This window comes from Erinaceus europaeus, chromosome 16 (assembly GCF_950295315.1).
Source record: "Erinaceus europaeus chromosome 16, mEriEur2.1, whole genome shotgun sequence".
Classification (NCBI taxonomy): domain Eukaryota; kingdom Metazoa; phylum Chordata; class Mammalia; order Eulipotyphla; family Erinaceidae; genus Erinaceus; species Erinaceus europaeus.
The window spans coordinates 25,856,249-25,872,579 of NC_080177.1; the positions used below are offsets into that span (position 1 = coordinate 25,856,249).

General features: G+C 41.0%; 1 protein-coding gene and 1 non-coding gene across 5 annotated transcripts in view; one reads left to right on the top strand and one right to left on the bottom strand.

The window, feature by feature from the left end:
* Positions 1–16,331, bottom strand: part of GARIN2 (golgi associated RAB2 interactor family member 2) — a 45,109-nt gene that overhangs the window by 18,490 nt on the left and 10,288 nt on the right. For 2 of the 4 annotated variants that reach the window (XM_060174788.1, XM_060174787.1), the window contains 3 exons: positions 8,812–9,011; positions 7,002–7,536; positions 1,227–1,471 (listed from right to left, as the gene is read on the bottom strand). In XM_060174788.1, the coding sequence (XP_060030771.1) occupies positions 1,227–1,471; positions 7,002–7,536; positions 8,812–8,912 (881 nt within the window). In that variant the 5' untranslated portion in view covers positions 8,913–9,011. Of the gene's footprint in view, positions 1–1,226; positions 1,472–7,001; positions 7,537–8,811; positions 9,012–11,684; positions 11,846–16,331 lie in introns of all 4 variants that reach the window. The other 2 variants (XM_060174786.1, XM_060174784.1) reach the window with 2 other exon arrangements.
* Positions 8,437–8,539, top strand: LOC132533600 (U6 spliceosomal RNA). The gene has a single exon (XR_009545463.1). It is a non-coding gene; the product is annotated as a U6 spliceosomal RNA (small nuclear RNA).

Below are 16,331 nucleotides of genomic sequence, written 5' to 3' on the forward strand. Positions count from 1 at the left end.
ATTGTTGTAGTTATTATAGTTGTCATTGTTGGATAAGACAGAGAGAAATGGAGAGAGGAGGGGAAGACAGAGAGGGGGAGAGAAATATAGACACCTGCAGCCCTACTTCACCGCCTGTGAAACGATTCCCCTACACGTGGCCGGGGGCTCGAACTGGGATCCTTAAGCCGGTCCTTGCACTTTGCACCACATGCGCTTAACCCGCTGTGCTACCACCCGACTCCCTATTACTTGGAAACGTAGAAAAGTTTAAGAGATATGTGTGTATATATTTGTTGAGAATATATATATCTGTAGAGATTTTGGATGGGGCTTGAAGAAATCATATTAAGTGAAATAAGTCAGAAACAGAAGGATGACTATGGGGTGATCTCACTCAGAGACAGAAGTAAAAAAACAAGATCAGAAGAGAAAATACTAAGCAGAAGTGGGACTGGTGTTGGTGTACTGCACCAAAGTGAAAGACTCTGGGGTGGGGAAGGGAGAGTTCTGGTCCTGGAACAGGATGGCAAAGGACCTAGTGGGGGTTGTTGTATTGTTGTGTGGAAAACTGGGAAATGTTATGCATGTACAAACTATTGTATTTACTGTCAACTATAAAATGTTAATCTCCCAATAAAGAAATAAATAAAAATAATTTCTCTATCTAAAAAAAAAAAAAGAAGAAGAAAATTGAGAAGCATAAAGGTAAAAAAAAAAAAAAAAAAAAGAAGTAACCATAATTTCTCTAGGAATCAATACCTCTAATTCCAAAATGTGGATACTATGATTCCATTTTTTTTTTTAATTCTTCATTTTAAAATAAAAAAAATTGATAGAGACAGACACTGAGAGGGAAGAAGGAGATGGGGGGAAGAAACCCCTGCAGTACTTCACCACCTGTGGAGCTTTAAGCCAGAGCCCTTGCCTGTGGTAACATGTCACTCTACCAGAAGCACCACTGCCCAGTTCCCCGTACTGTGATTTGATTCTTTTAGCACACGCACTACTCCAGGCAGATAGACCAGCATGTCAGCTGAATAGCATGAGAAATTGGCATGAATATAAAAGTTAAGTTAGCAAAGGTTGAACCCAATGAATTATGTGTTGAGTGTATTATCTTTCAGCTGCATTGTTTTTTATGTCTGAGAATCTTTAGTGACAAATACAGTGGTATAGGGACTTTAAAGCATATACTTATTTATATAACTTCTCAGCTTCCCTTGATATTTTCTTATCTTACATACCTGGATCCTTCAACCTTGGGATCCATGCTTCTAAAATCAGACATCTGTATTTCAGAGGCTGAAATATTAGTCTCTTTGGACATACTTGTTTCAGTTTTGTTTGATGTCAAGGTAGTATGAGAACTTTCATTCTGGAAAGTCAGCGTTACATTTGAGATGGTTACATGCTTTGAGGTTTCTTTCAACTCACACCTAATTTTATTATCTCGCAGACACCCAGGCTTCAGGGCATTTCCTTTTGTTTCCTATAAAAAATAATCAGCAGCAGAAAATCAAGGATCAGAAGAGCAGTTAGTTTGTGGAGTACTATCTGATATAGTAATTTTTTTTTTAACCAGACACTAGCATTATTCACAATAGCCAAGAGTAGAACCAGTCTAAATATCCCTAACCCTTTGAGACAAAATGGATGGAACTGGAAGTCATTATGCTTAGTGAATTAAGTAACAAAGTGAAAGACAATGACCAGATGGTTTTACTCACCTATGGAACAGAAAAAACTGAAACACATGAACTTGCAAAAACAAATAAATAATCTAGAAGCAAACACACTACCTCTTAGACTTTCTGAGAACTAGGGTGGTTATCCTTGGAAGGGTGAGGGCATAGTACTTCGTTGGTGTGTGCAGTGTGGAACTATAACTTGCAATCTTAAAACTCTGTAAACCACTACTAGTCACAGATAAAAATATGATAAAACAAAAACTTAGAACCAATAGCTAAAATTTGTACCCCAAATGTCCACCACTTCACTCACTGTCCTGTCTCCTTTCATGGCCTTTCCCAGTTATTCCTGAGTATTCTTTCTCCCTAGAACTTCTCTAACTGCATCTTCTTCCTCCCACTGCCACAACATACTTCACAGTCTCCATTATATTTCTTTGAAATATAATATTTTTTTCTCCTTAAAGATAGAACCTAATTTTTTCCTGACACTGGACATAATACCTTTTATTACAGCATATCTGAAAATCATGTAAGATGTAATACAAAAGAAGAAAAGTATTGCTTGTTTGATGCCACTGACCATAGACTAATGACTAATACTGCCATGAAATATTTTATTTTGCTCTTTTTACTCATTTATTTATTTTGTATGTGTTTGCTTTTTGACCATATTACAATTCTGGGCACTATATGTTTCTTTTCTTTTTCTTTCTTTCTTTTTTTTTTTTTTTATTTTGCCATTGGCATTTTCACTGGCGTTCTCCACTCTTGGTGGAATCTTTTTCTTTTGGTAGAGGTTGAAAGACAAAGAGGAAGAGAGACAGAGAGAGGAGAGAACTGCAGTATTACTTTACCACTCATGAAGCTTCCGCAAACAAGTGTTCCCATGTGACAGCTGAAGGCTCCAAACCATGTTCTCTACCATCTCCTGGTCCTCTGTGTCCTGTGTTTTTCACTTAGTGCTTTTATTATTAGCATTTTATTATGTCACTTAAAACTATGTAAAATGATTAATTTTTCTAATTAAAATTATTTTATGTGGAATACAGTAAGTCTGGAAAATTATAAAAAAAAGCCTTGTGGGGCTGGGTAGTGGTGCACCTGGTTAAGCACACACACACACACACACATTAGCTCAAACTTGGGTTCCCACCTGTGGGGGGAAAGCTTCATGAATGGTGAAATGATGCTGTAGGTGTCTGTCTCAGTCTCTCTTAATTTTTTATTATCTTTATTTATTGGATAGAGATAGCCAGAAATCAAGGAGGAAAGGGGTGACAGAGAGGGAGAGAGACATAGAGACACTGCTTCACTACTCGTGAAGCTTTCCCATTGCAGGTGGGGACCAGGGACTCGAATCCAGGTCCTTGCACACTGTAATAATATGTGCACTCAACCAGGTGCTCTACCACCGGGCCCTCCTCTATCTTCCTCCTTCCCTCTCAATTTCTATCTTTATCCGATAAATAAGCAAACAAACCTTGAGTTACCTATAATCCCATAATCAAGACATAAACTGTTAGGGGAGTCAGGCGGTAGCACAGCAGGTTAAGCGCACATGGTGCGAAGCAACCGACTCCCTACCTGCAGGGAAGTCGCTTCACAGGCGGTGAAGCAGGTCTGCAGGTGTCTATCTTTCTCTCCCCCTCTATGTCTTCCCCTCCTCTCTCCATTTCTCTCTGTCCTATCTAACAACGACGACATCAATAATATTAACAATAATAAGTACAACAACAATAAAAAAAACTACAAGGTCAACAAAAGGGAAAATAAATAAGAAATAAACTGTTAGCAACATTTCCACTGCATAAATCTAAAATGAATTTTGTATAGTAGGAATCATTGTCTTCCTCCCCCCCCTTAATTTTCCATCTTTATAAGTTCTATCTTGAACATAAATAAAGAAAAATTCTTCAACAATTTTAATTAGGTTTTGAGCCTGAGATTCACATATGTGCAAGTTTTCCATTTAGATAGACAGACAGACACACCACAACAGTGGAGTTTGCTCTAGTGCCATATTATTTCACATGTGATGCCAGGGCTCAAAGTTGGGCTGCACATGGCAAGGCCTATACACAACCCAGTGAGCCATCTCACTGACCCACTTCAACAATTTTAATAGCTATACTCATTCATTTCACAAATATTTACTAAGTGCTTACCTTACGATATTGCCAGATACAATGGTTACCTTTTTTTTTTTACCAGAGCATTGTTGAGTTCTGGATCATGGTAGTGTTGGAGATTAAACCTGGGATCACTGGAGCCTCAGACATGAAAGTTTACATAACCATTATGCTGCCTCCCTAGTCTGAAAGGCTACTCCAGAAGAAGAAAATAGAGCACCCAACCACCAGTCATGATTTTAAATCAATTTAGTCATTGCCCTATGGCAGATATTTGGAATTAATCTTTTTTTTTTTTTTTTTGCCTCCAGAGTTATCACTGGGGCTTGGTGCCTGCACCACAGATCCACTGCTCCTGGAGGCCATTTTTCCCCTTTTTGTTGCCCCCCCCTTTTTAAAATTCTTGTTGTTGTGATTGTTATTGTTGTCATTGCTGTCACTGTTGTTGGATAGGACAGAGAAATTGAGAGAGGAAGAGAAGACAGGAGGGGAGAGAAAGACAGACACCTGCAGACCTGCTCCACCACTTGCAGGTGTGGAGTCAGGGTCTCCAACCCGGATCTTTAAGCCAGTACTTGCACTTTGCCCCATGTCTTCTTAACCCGCTGCACTACTGCTCGACCCTTTGGATTAATTTTTTATTTTGCCTTCAAGGTTATTGCTGGGGCTCAGTGCCTGCACCATGAATCCACTACTCCTGGAGGCCATCTTTCCCCCCTTTTGTTGCCCTTGTTGTTGTAGTCTTGTAGTTATTTATTGTTATTGTTGATGTCGTTCGTTGTTGGATAGGACAGAGAGATATGGAGAGAGGAGGGGAACACTGAGAGGGGGAGAGAAAGACACACCTGCAGACCAGCTTCACCGCCTGTGAAGCAACTCCCCTGCAGGTGGGGAGCCGGGGGGCTCTAACCAGGACCCCTACGGTGATCCTTGCAATTTGAGCCAGGAGCGCTTAAACCGCTGTGCCACCACCTGACCCCCTGGATTATTATTATTTTTTTTTAACCAAGTTCCTGTGCTGAATATGGGCCCCAAATAAAATAGATGGGGTTTATAGTTAACAATATTTATATACTTTCCCCATATTTGGGAGCTACTCTTCCCTGATCCAGCTTTCTAGTCTTATTTCCAACACTGACACCATCTCCCCAGATAATACCTTTAGCTCACCCTGCATGTTTAGTTGTTGGGCTCAGGCAAAAATTAGTAAAGTCGTGGGCCCCTTGGAATATACCTAAAATAGGCCTACTAGTTTTCCCAAAATGAAGACCCCAAATCCCGCCTGCTATATTCTTACCTTTAGGTTCCTGATTTTATATATATATATATATAATTGTTCTGCTGGGGATCGGGCAGTAGCGCAGTGGGGTAAGCGCACATGGGGTGAAGCTCAAGGACCAGCTCAAGGATCCCAATTCCAGACCCGGCTCCCCACCTGCAGGGAAGTAGCTTTACATGCGGTGAAGCAGGTCTGTAATTGTCAATCTTTCTCTCCCCTTCTCTGTCTTCCCCTCCTCTCTCCATTTCTCTCTGTCTTATCCAACAACAATAACTACAACAACGACAAAACAAGGGCAACAAAAGGGGGAAAAATAACCTCCAGGAGCAGTGGATTCATGTTGTAGGCACTGAGCCCCAGCAATAACCCTGGAGACCAAAAAAAAAAAAAATTGTTCTTCTTTATATCTTAAAACTTTTTCAGCCACCAAGTTGCAGATCCTACCAGGAAGCCAATCTGATTTCCCTGGGCAGAAGACCTCATCAGTATACTCTAGAGCCCCCACATCTCCAGAACCCTACTCCCCTAAGGAAAGATTAAAACAGGCTGGGGGTAGGGACTGACCTGCCAGTGCCCATGTTTTGTGGAGAAGCAATTACAGAAGCCAGACCTTCCACCTTCTGCACCCCATAAAGAATTTCGGTCCAAATTCCCAGAGGGATAAAGAATAGGAAAGCTTCCAGTGGAGGGGATGGGATGCAGAACTCTGCTGGTGGGAACTATATGCCTCTTATTTTCTGATCATTATTAAATCATTAAAAAATAGAATTGAAAAACGAACACCTCCTTCATTTCCTTGTACAGAAACCTTTTGTACTAAGGTACCAAAGAGTGAAGTCCACACCTCTTAATTTGGCATTCAAGATTTGCAAAGTTATTGAATCCTACATATTAAAAAATATTTATTTCTGATAGTGAGTGACAGACAAATAGGAAGAGAGAATCAGAAACACCTACATAACTGCTCCACCTCTTGTGAAGTTTTCGCCCTATAGGTGGGGACCTGGGCTTGAACCCTAGGTCTAGTGACTGGTGACTGAGCATCCAGCTCCAACTCTGCATCTTAATATTCTCCATATATACATATACATATACATATACATATACATATACATATACATATACATATACATATACATATACATATACATATACATATACATATACATATACATATACACATACACATACATATACATATATACATATATATATATATTTTTTTTTGCTGTAGCCAGATTGAATGAATCATTTGGGGGGATGGTTCTATGTTTCTCCTAGTCATTTCATTTTATTTTATTCTTCCTATAGCACTGGTTTAAGATTGAACCTGGGACTTTAGAGCCTCAGGTGGGAGAGTCTTTTTGCATAACGATCTCCCCAGCACTTTCCTCACTTTCCGACTTTCTTCCTCCCCTAGTTTTTTTCTAAAATCACTCATCTGATTTTTAATTTTTTCCATTCCCACCCTTACTTTTGCCTATTGAATTTTCACCTTATCCTTCAAAGTACTGTATACTCTTATATGCCCTTATATGACATTGGTATCCTCGTTTTTAGAGATGAGGAAACTAAGGCTCACGCAGTTTCAGTGATTTTCCCACACTAATATGTAGTAGGGTAGGAGTCTAACCCAGCTCCTGACTCTGACTGCAAAGTCCTTTCCACCTGCTGTAGTTTTCTGATGCCAACTTACATTTGGCAGTAAGGCTCCTCACTGGCTTCTCCAGGAGACATCCTACGACTGCTTGTTACCCAGAGCTCAGAGGTTAAATCTTACTGTAAAACTGGTCAGATCTCATTGTTACTCATAGTAAGTTCCACAGCACTTTGATTAATGCCAGGTAGCTAAGCAGGAAGACTGAATCTTATCACCACTCGTGCCTGACTATTGAAGAATGAAAGTTCCACATTACGTACCTTTTCCCTTTGCTTGGCTCTTATTATGTCATCATTTTCAAACACCACTGTGACTCCTGAGAAGTTTGTGGCATCACCTATATCCGTGAGTTCTGTGACTTCTGTGACAATTCTTACATCTGGAGCCTCTGTGACCTCATTTTCTGGGACATCGGTGACATCGGTGACATCAGTGACATCTGAGAATTCTGAGAAATCTATGCTTTCTATGCCATGTCCAGGATCTGGGGATGTGTACATGTGTGAGGTCTGTGCCATTGTAAACGCTGCAATATCCATGATGTCAGTTGATCCTGTGATGTCGGTGCTGTTTGTGATTGCTGAGAGGCTTGAGATTTCTGACATTTTGGAAGCTTTGGCTTTCTCCTGATTTAAAAAGGAAATGAGCTCCACCCATTGACAAAATAATGTGTCCTGTTTGTATGCAGGGGCGCAGAGTTGTAGGTAGTAGGCTCTACCACTCACCAGTTTTATTTTGAGGCGCATGTTCTCAAAATTGTGCACAGTAAGAGTCACAAACTGTAGAGGGAGAAACCTACAAAAAATGCAGGTGTCATCTGGGAAGCCGAATCTAATATATTTCCTTTTATGTGTTTACAGCAATTTGGAGAATAAGACTCAGGACAGCATACTTGTCTCCCAAACAGGCCTAGGGAGGGTCAAGCATAGGGTGAGCAGTGCCTTCTTATGACTGTCCTGTGCCCAGGGCTGGTTCTTAGTTTCTGAAGCTCAAATTTAGTATGTATACCGGGTTGCATTGGATCGACCTTCTCGTGGTGCATCCTGTGAGTACCCATTCATTGGGGAAACTGACGATCCTTCCTAGCCGACTGAATCCACATGGATCCCAGTCACTTTCAAAGCCAGCAACAAGCAGCTCCTGACAGCTTTGCTGTTGACTGGCTACGGAAGAAGGGCAAACGCAAGAAGAAGAAGTATGTATACCTAGGCTCAGGAAGACTATCACACTTAAATCATTTCCCTAAAACTTTGATGGACTGAAAAGTTGATCATCATTGATCACAAGAATCCTGCTTAATCTTGCAAAGTATATTCTAAGTCATAAAGCAAGTTAGTGGTGGACTGAGATAAATCCATAGGAAATTCTTTCTTAGTCTCTCTTTTTTCTTTTGGATAAAGACAGAGAAGTTGAGAGGGAAGGAGACAGAGAGATCTGCAGCACGTTTATCAGCTAGAGAAGCTTTCCTCCTGCAGGTGGGAACTGGGGACTTGAACATGGATCTTCATGTATAGAGATGTGTACACTCATGTACACTGAGATGTGCCACCCCCTCTTGGTCTCCCACAGGGAATTCTTATGGAAGTTGGGATGTTGAGGTGTGAGAGAGGCATGTTCTTGAGAGACATGTATGGTGAATTTTCAGTTCTGGATCCTTAAATTAAAACAAACAAACAAACAAAAACCCCACTATGCTTGCTTTGGCAGCACATAAACTAAAATTAGAATGATGCAGAGAAGATTAACATGGCCCTTGTGAAAGAATGATACACAAATGTGTGAAGTAATCCCCACTGAGATCACCTGCCTATTTTCTGGATGGTAAGGACATTTGTATAGTAAAGAGGAGAGGTGAGATGTTCCCTGGGAGCAATTGTTGCCAGTTGTTTTCATTTTTAGCTCCTCAGGGATAGACCATGCTTTCTGGTTTATGGTGATGCAGAGGACTGACTCTGGGACTCTGGAACCTCAAGCATGCAAGTCTTTTTGCAGAACCATTATGCTATCTCCCCCACATGGGTGAACTCATACTTTTTGAGGGTTCCTTAATCTCTTCCCTTTGTAACTCACCTGGTGAGCACTAGTCTTTCTGGAGAAGGATTTGTCAGGAGACTTTTGTACAGGGGCTCTGCATCTTTCTGGGCAGTGGGTGTCAGATGAGCCAGCAGCATCACGTTGGGGATCTTGTGGGTCTGACTGGAAGAACAGATGCCAACTGTCACCCAGTTGGCTCTGTTATGAAGGTAAATGGATTCACCTCTCCTGTTGACCTAAAACAGAGACCAGGAAGAGGGTTTTTCTAATAAAGTGAATAACCTGAACAACCCTGTCTACTTGAGCAGTGTGAATAATATAGGAGACATGAACCTGATGCATTTGTTTACTCACTTGTTCTTGTGACTTTTTTATTATATATTGTCATATGAGTGCCACTGTAGGAATAATCAATACCTTTATCATGCCACATATCATTCTTTTTTTTTTTAATAATTCCCAGAGCACTGCTCAGCTCTGGTTTATAGTAGTGCCAGATGATTGAGCCAGGGACTTTGGAGGCTCAGGCATGAAAGTATGCATAACCACTATGCTGTTTCCCTTCCCTTCTTGTGACATTTTGAAGTCTTCACATCACAGTGATCAGAAAGGCCCAGCCCCTGACCCCAGGGAAAGTGAACATTAAACAACTAAGCATGTAAGATGTGTTCTATCAAGTATGAGTTCAGGGTGCTGTGCTGTGCTGTGGGTGCATTTAACAGGGAACTTAGAGAACTTAGTGGGGGAGCAGGCAGTGGTGTTCTAGCAAATGTTTAACAACTGTCTCTCAAAGGATATACTTAGTGATAAAGAGGATGAATGGCACAAATTTACACATAACAATATGTTATATTCTACATAGCCATTGATTTTTTTGTCACAAAAAATGTATATGTATGTGTATGTATATATATATATATATATATATATATATATATATATATATATATATTACTGTGGTTCAGTGCCTGCATAACTCCACTGCTCCCAATGGCAATTTTTCTTTTCTTTCCTCTAGACAGAGGGTGAGAGACAGGAATATGATAGAGGTCAGAGAAGAGTAACCTTAGAAAAGGGTGGTAGGGCAGGGGTAGATAGCATAATGGTTATGCAAAGAGCGTGTCATGCTTGAGGCTCCAAAGTCCCAGGTTCAATCCCCTGCACCACCATAAGCCAGAGCTGAGCAGTGCTCTGGTAAAAAAAAAAAAAAAAAGAAAAAAGAAAAAAAGAAAAGGGTGGTAACCCCACTAATGACTGCTTCTCAGAGTCATGCCCTGGGGAATCACTTAAACATCTGTGGTCCTCAGGGCATTAGGGAACCCCTATTTCCTGTAGTGTCCCGCCCTTGCACCCAGTCATCAGTGCAGAGAACATGTTTATAGAAGATGATGCTGTGTCTGTGGTCTTCCCTGTCACAATTCTGGAATCAGCTGAGAAGATGTTTGAGTGTATGTGCTTTGTGTTAGATTGTGACATTTCCCCATTCCTTTGACTATTTTTTAAAATTTATTTTTATTTATTTAAAAAAGAATTTATTTATTTATTTGTTTATGAGAAAGATAGGAGGAGAAAAAGAACCAGCCATCACTCTGGTACATGTGCTACCGGGGATCGAACTTGGGACCTCATGGTTGAGAATCAATGCTTTATCCACTGCGCCACATCCTGGACCACTTTTTATTTATTTTTTATTGGATAGAGTCAGAGAGAAATTGAGAGAGAAGGGGGAGACAGAGATGAAAAGAGACAGAGTCCCCACCTGCAAGGGAGTCCCTTCACAGGCGGTGAAGCAGGTCTGCAGGTGTCTATCTTTCTCTCCCCCTCTCTGTCTTCCCCTCCTCTCTCTATTTCTCTCTGTCCTAGCCAACAACAATGATGACATCAATAACCACAACAATGTTAAACAATAAGGGCAACAAAAAGGGAAAATAAATAAATATAAAAAAAAAAAGAAAAGAGACAGAGACACACCTGCAGACCTGCTTCACCTCCTGTGAAGTGACTCCCCTATAGGTGGGGAGCAGGAGGCTCAAACAGGGATCCTTACACCGGTCCTTGCACTTCGTGGCGCTGCGCTACTGCCTGACTCCCTCCTTTGATTATTTTAGTGACAAATATGTAGAGGAGAGTTAGAACTGCTCCTAAATGCATTTAAATGTTTCGTTTATAATGTAGGTACTTTTCTGAGAATTTTTCTTCCTGATACAACTTGGGAATTGTATATATATTTATTCCCTTTTATTGCCTTTGTTGTTTTATTGTTGGAGTTATTGTTGTTGCTACTGATGTCATCGTTGTTGGATAGGACAGAGAAATGGAGAGATGAGGGGAAGACAGAGAGGGGCAGAGAAAGATAGACACCTGCAGACCTGCTTCACCACCTGTGAAGTGACTCCCCTGCAGGTGGGGAGCCAGGGACTCAAACCAGAATCCTCATGCTGCTCCTTGTACTTGGCACCACATGCACTTAACCCATTGCGCTACCTTGGGAATTATATTTTACCTTCAGCACTAAGAGACAAAAGTCATCTTAATTCCAAGCTGTATCATGGATGCTGTTCTTTAAAACTTCCACTTAGTTTATTAAAAGAGGTGTTTGAATGCTATTGCAGGATGTTCTAAAAAACACTATAGTCTCTTAATACAATTTTGGGAAGAATTAGGATAGAATGTCAGCTATGGTAACATTAGGACAGAGTTACTATGAGAACTTGTTGGGAAAATTTCAAATGAATCCTCATTTAGTATTATAACTGTCTTAAGGGTTATTTAAAGTTCCAAGACTGTGCTTATGAATTGTATCATACTTACCACTCTTAAAATAATTCTCTCAACCTTTTGTAATTATCTTTGAGAAAATAAATTACTGGAGTTACTGGACTGGAATTCGAGGATCAAATGTTATTTACCTGAATAAAATTGCTCTCTAACATGGGAGGAGATACAAAAGGAGCATATTCTCCTCCGTCCAACATATTCTGAAGACCGCCCGGATCGTGGGGGTGTGGAATGCAGAGGTCAGCTTGCTCAATGATCTTTGTGGTAGACGTCATGCTGTTCTTCTTCAGTGCTTACATAAACATTTCAGGAAATTGAGAGGATGGAGGTACAATTATCAGAAACAGGACATTTAACAAAATAATGAAGTTGCTTTATTTTCTGACTAGTTCAACAAATTTTGTCAATGTCTATGATATATATTCCAGGTACTATGTTTAGTTTAGGATACATATTTGAACAGAACTTATGAAGTTACTGAATTCATATAGTGTATCTTTCATGGGGAGATAAAGTAAATCATATCTTTTTTAAAAATTTATTTTCCCTTTTGTTGCCCTTGTTGTTTTTCATTGTTGTTGTAGTTATTATTGTTGTTGTCGTTGTTAGATAGGACAGAGAGAAATGGAGAGAGGAGGAGAAGACAGAAGGGGGAGAGAAAGACAGACACCTGCAGACCTGCTTCATCACTTGTGAAGTGATTCCCCTGCAGATGGGGAGCCGAGGGCTCAAACTGGGATCCTTTTGCTGGTCCTTGTGCTTCGCACCATGTGCACTTAGCCTGCTGTGCTACGGTCTGACTCCCAGTAAATCATATCTTAACTGCCTTTCAGCCACCAAGTTGCAGATGCTACTATGATTCCATCCTGAACTCATGGGCAGAAGACCTCACCAATGTGTCCCAGAACCTTACCTCTCCAGAGCCCTACCCCACTAAGGAAAGAAACAGGCTAGGGGAAAAAAAAAAGAAAGAAAGAAACAGGCTAGGGGTATGGATCAGCACACCAACACCCATATCCAGTGGAGAAGCAATTGCAGAAGCCAGACCTTCCACCTTCTGAACCCCAAAAAGAATTTTGGTCCATACCCCCAGAGGGGTAGAAAGTTAGGGGAAGATTTCTAGAGGGCTCTGAAACCTAATTCCATCATGATCCAGAGAGAGAAGAAAAAAAAGAAAAGGTACTCAGAAATAGAAATAGGTGTAAGTATGACTTAGGAAGAGAAGGCAGGATCATAGAAAAATGGGCAAGTGGTAACACTATCACATAATGGAAGGAAGTGAAAGACTGTGAAAAGGTAAGCCTGTCCCTTTAAATTTCTTCCCTTTGACTCCCTGACTGAAAAGGTCACAATTGGGGCAGGGTGGTGGAGCACCCTCTTAAGTGCATGTGTTTTCAAGCACAAGGACTTTGGTTTAAGCCTTTGGTTCCCACCTTCAGGGAGAAAGCCTCACCAGAGGTGAAGCAATGCTGCAGGCGTCCCTCTCCCCTCCCCTCTCTCTTTCTCTTTCTCTCTCTCTCTCTCTCTCTTTCTCTTCTCTAGGGTTATTGCTGGAGCTCTGCCTGCACTATAAATCCACTGCTCCTGGAGGCCATTCCCCCCATTATTTTTAAAGGTTTAATTTTTCATCTTTATTTATTTATAGGATTGAGATAGCCAGAAACTGAGAGGGAAGGGGGTGATAGGAAGAGAGACAACAAAAGACACCTGCAGCCCTGCTTCACCACTCATGAAGCTTTCCCCTTGCAGGTGGGGAGCAGAGGCTCTAGCCTGGGCCTTTGAGCACTGTAACATGTACGCTCAACCAGGTGCGCCACCACCCAGCCCCTTTCCCCCATTTTTTTTTAATTGGATAGGACAGAGAAATTGAGTGAGGAAGAGAAGATAGAGAGGGAGAGAGAAATGCCTGCAGACCTGCTTAGACCTGCTTCACTGCTTGTGAAGCAAACCCCCTGCAGATGGGGAGCCAGGGGGCTCCAACTGGGATCCTTGAGCTGGTCCTTGCGCTTCGGACTAACCTGGCGCACCAGCGCCCAGCCCCATCTCTCCTTCGTTACCACCCTTCCCTCTCAATTTCTGTCTTATCAAATAAAGTAAAGCTAAAATATTTAAAAATTCCTCTTTTAAAAATAGTCATAATCTGATAAAGAGCAAAATGTGCTTTATTGCTCTGAAGGTTATCAGGGGGTTCTGCTAATAACACTCATGGCTGTGGTGCTGGAGGTGGCTCTGTAGTCTGGGAGGTGGCACAGTGGATAAAGCACTGGATTCCATACCATGAGTTCCCAAGTTCAATCCCATACATCACATGTACCACAGTGATGTCTGGCTCTTTCTCCCTCTCCTATCTCTCTCATGAATAAATAAATTAATTTAGAAAAATAACACCCATGGCTGCTCTCCCAGAGCTGACTGCTATGGGACCAGAAGCTGTGGACAGTGGACAAAGTCATCATGGACCTTGAACAAAATGAGCGTGAGGAGTCACTTTCAAGATGATCCCAAATCCCAAGAATTCTAGAAAGTTCCTGAAACAAAGGAGCTTGAGACTTATTTTTCTTTCTGAGCTATTTATTCACTGAGCTTTACTCCTATACTTTTTTCTCTTTCCTTCCTTGCTTAGTAAGATTCTTTCTCTTGACAAAGTCAAAGAAACCACACTTGCCATGATGGTAACACCCCCCACACCACAATTTAGATCCTTATACTCTTCCTAGAGGAATTTAGGCCAAACGTTCAGTCTTACCTTGAGTGTTTGGAAAGATGGATGTGAGGGCTGAATGGAGTGAGAGGGATCAGGATAGTCAGAATGAATGGGAGGGGGTGGGGGATATAGCATAATGGTTCTTCAAAAAGACTCTCATGCCTGAGGCACCAAAGGTTCCAGGTTCAATTTGCACCATTACAAGTCAGGGCTGAGCAGTGCTCTGGTTAAAAAAATAATAATAATGAAATGATAGGAAGATAAAGAATATAGGAGGTGCTTTCCTTTTCTATTCTCTCCCACTCCTAAATAATTTAGTCCTAAATTCAGTAGCCAGAGCAGATCAAGAACAAGGGAGGCATGAGAGTGGGGTGAAGTCCTGAATGAAATTGGAAGTAGAGCAGGTTAGATGAGAGGAAGTGTAGCAGAGATGGGCAGTCAGTTACAAGGGAAATGATCAAACAAGCGGCAAATCATTAAATCTACATGATGTAAATAAATGGATAAAAGTCTGCTGAGGAATAAAACAGTTAAATAGTTTAAAGGACTTTCCACTAGCATTAATTTTATTTATTTGTTTGTTTGATAGAGACAGAAATTAAGTGAGGGAAGGGGAAGATAGAGAGGGAGAAAGAGAGACAGCTGCAGCACTGCTTCATCACTTGTGAAGTTTTCGCCCTGCAAGTGGGGACCAGAGGCTTGAACCTGGATCCTTGTGCACTGTAGCATGTGTGCTCAACCAAGTGCACTACTGCCTGGCCCCCACAAGTATTTACTTTAAAGGGAAAAACAACTTCACAGTAAAGGAACTTTTACTTCTTACAGAAGTGATAAATTAGCACTATAAGTAACAAAAAAAATCTAAAATATATATCATTCTATAGGGTGGAAGGAGACAAACACAGCAATCTTTTATGATATTCCTCCAAAAAAGGAATTATCTGCATGGGTGATTCAGTGGTAGAATTCTCCAAAAAAGGAATTATCTGAGTCTAATAATTAGGAAACATTGGACAGATCCAAACAGAAGGACATTCTACCTGCCCCCCTTCTATCAGAAAAACAAGAGAGCAGAAAGAGAATTGTTGACAAGTATGTATATGTGTGTGTGTGTGTGTGTGTGTGTGTGTGTGTATCTATATCTATATATCTATATATAGTTGATTGGTATAGCTAGGAAGATAGCATGGTGGTTACACAAAAGACTCATGCATGAGGCTCTGTGGTCCCAGGTTCAACTCCTCTCATTACCATAAATCAGAGCTGAGCAATGCTATAGTAAAAACAAAACAAACAAAAACAAACAGGGTGGTGGTGCCCCCTGGTAGTGTGTGCATGTCACAATGTACAAGGACCCAGGTTTAAGCCTCTGGTTACTACTTGCAGGGGAAAAGCTTCATGAGCACTAAAATAGTGCTACAGGTGTATCTTTCTCTTTAAATCAGTTCCTCTCTGTCTCTATCAAATAAATAAATGGAATGTTAAAAAAAAAAAGATGGAGATCATAAGGGGGGGCAGTAGGTGTTGCAGCAAATTAAATGCACATGGTGCTAAGAGCATGGACTATTGAAAGGATTGAGGTTCAAGCCCCCGGCTCCCCACCTGCAGGAGGGTTGCTTCAAGGGCAGTGAAGCAGTTTGCAGGTGTCTATCTTTCTTTCCCCGTCTTCCCCTCCTCTCTCAGTTTCTCTCTGTCCTATCCGAGAACAACAAAATAACAACGATAAATAAGGACAACAAAACTGAAAAAAATAGCCTCCAGGAGCAGTGGACTCATAGTGGAGGAAGGGATGGTGAGAGGAGAGAAATAAATTCTGAGATTTAGGCTATAAATGTAAAAGATTATATTTAGTTGCTTTCCAAGGAAAGAACTTTTCTTTCTTTTTTAAATATTTATTCATTCCCTTTTGTTGCCCTTGTCTTATTATTGTAGTTATTATTATTGTTGTTGATGATGTCGTCGTTGTTGGATAGGACAGAGAGAAATGGAGAGAGGAGGAGAAGAAAGGGGAGGAGAGAAAGATAGACACCTGCAGACCTGCTTCACCATCTGTGAAGCGACCCCCCTGCAGGTG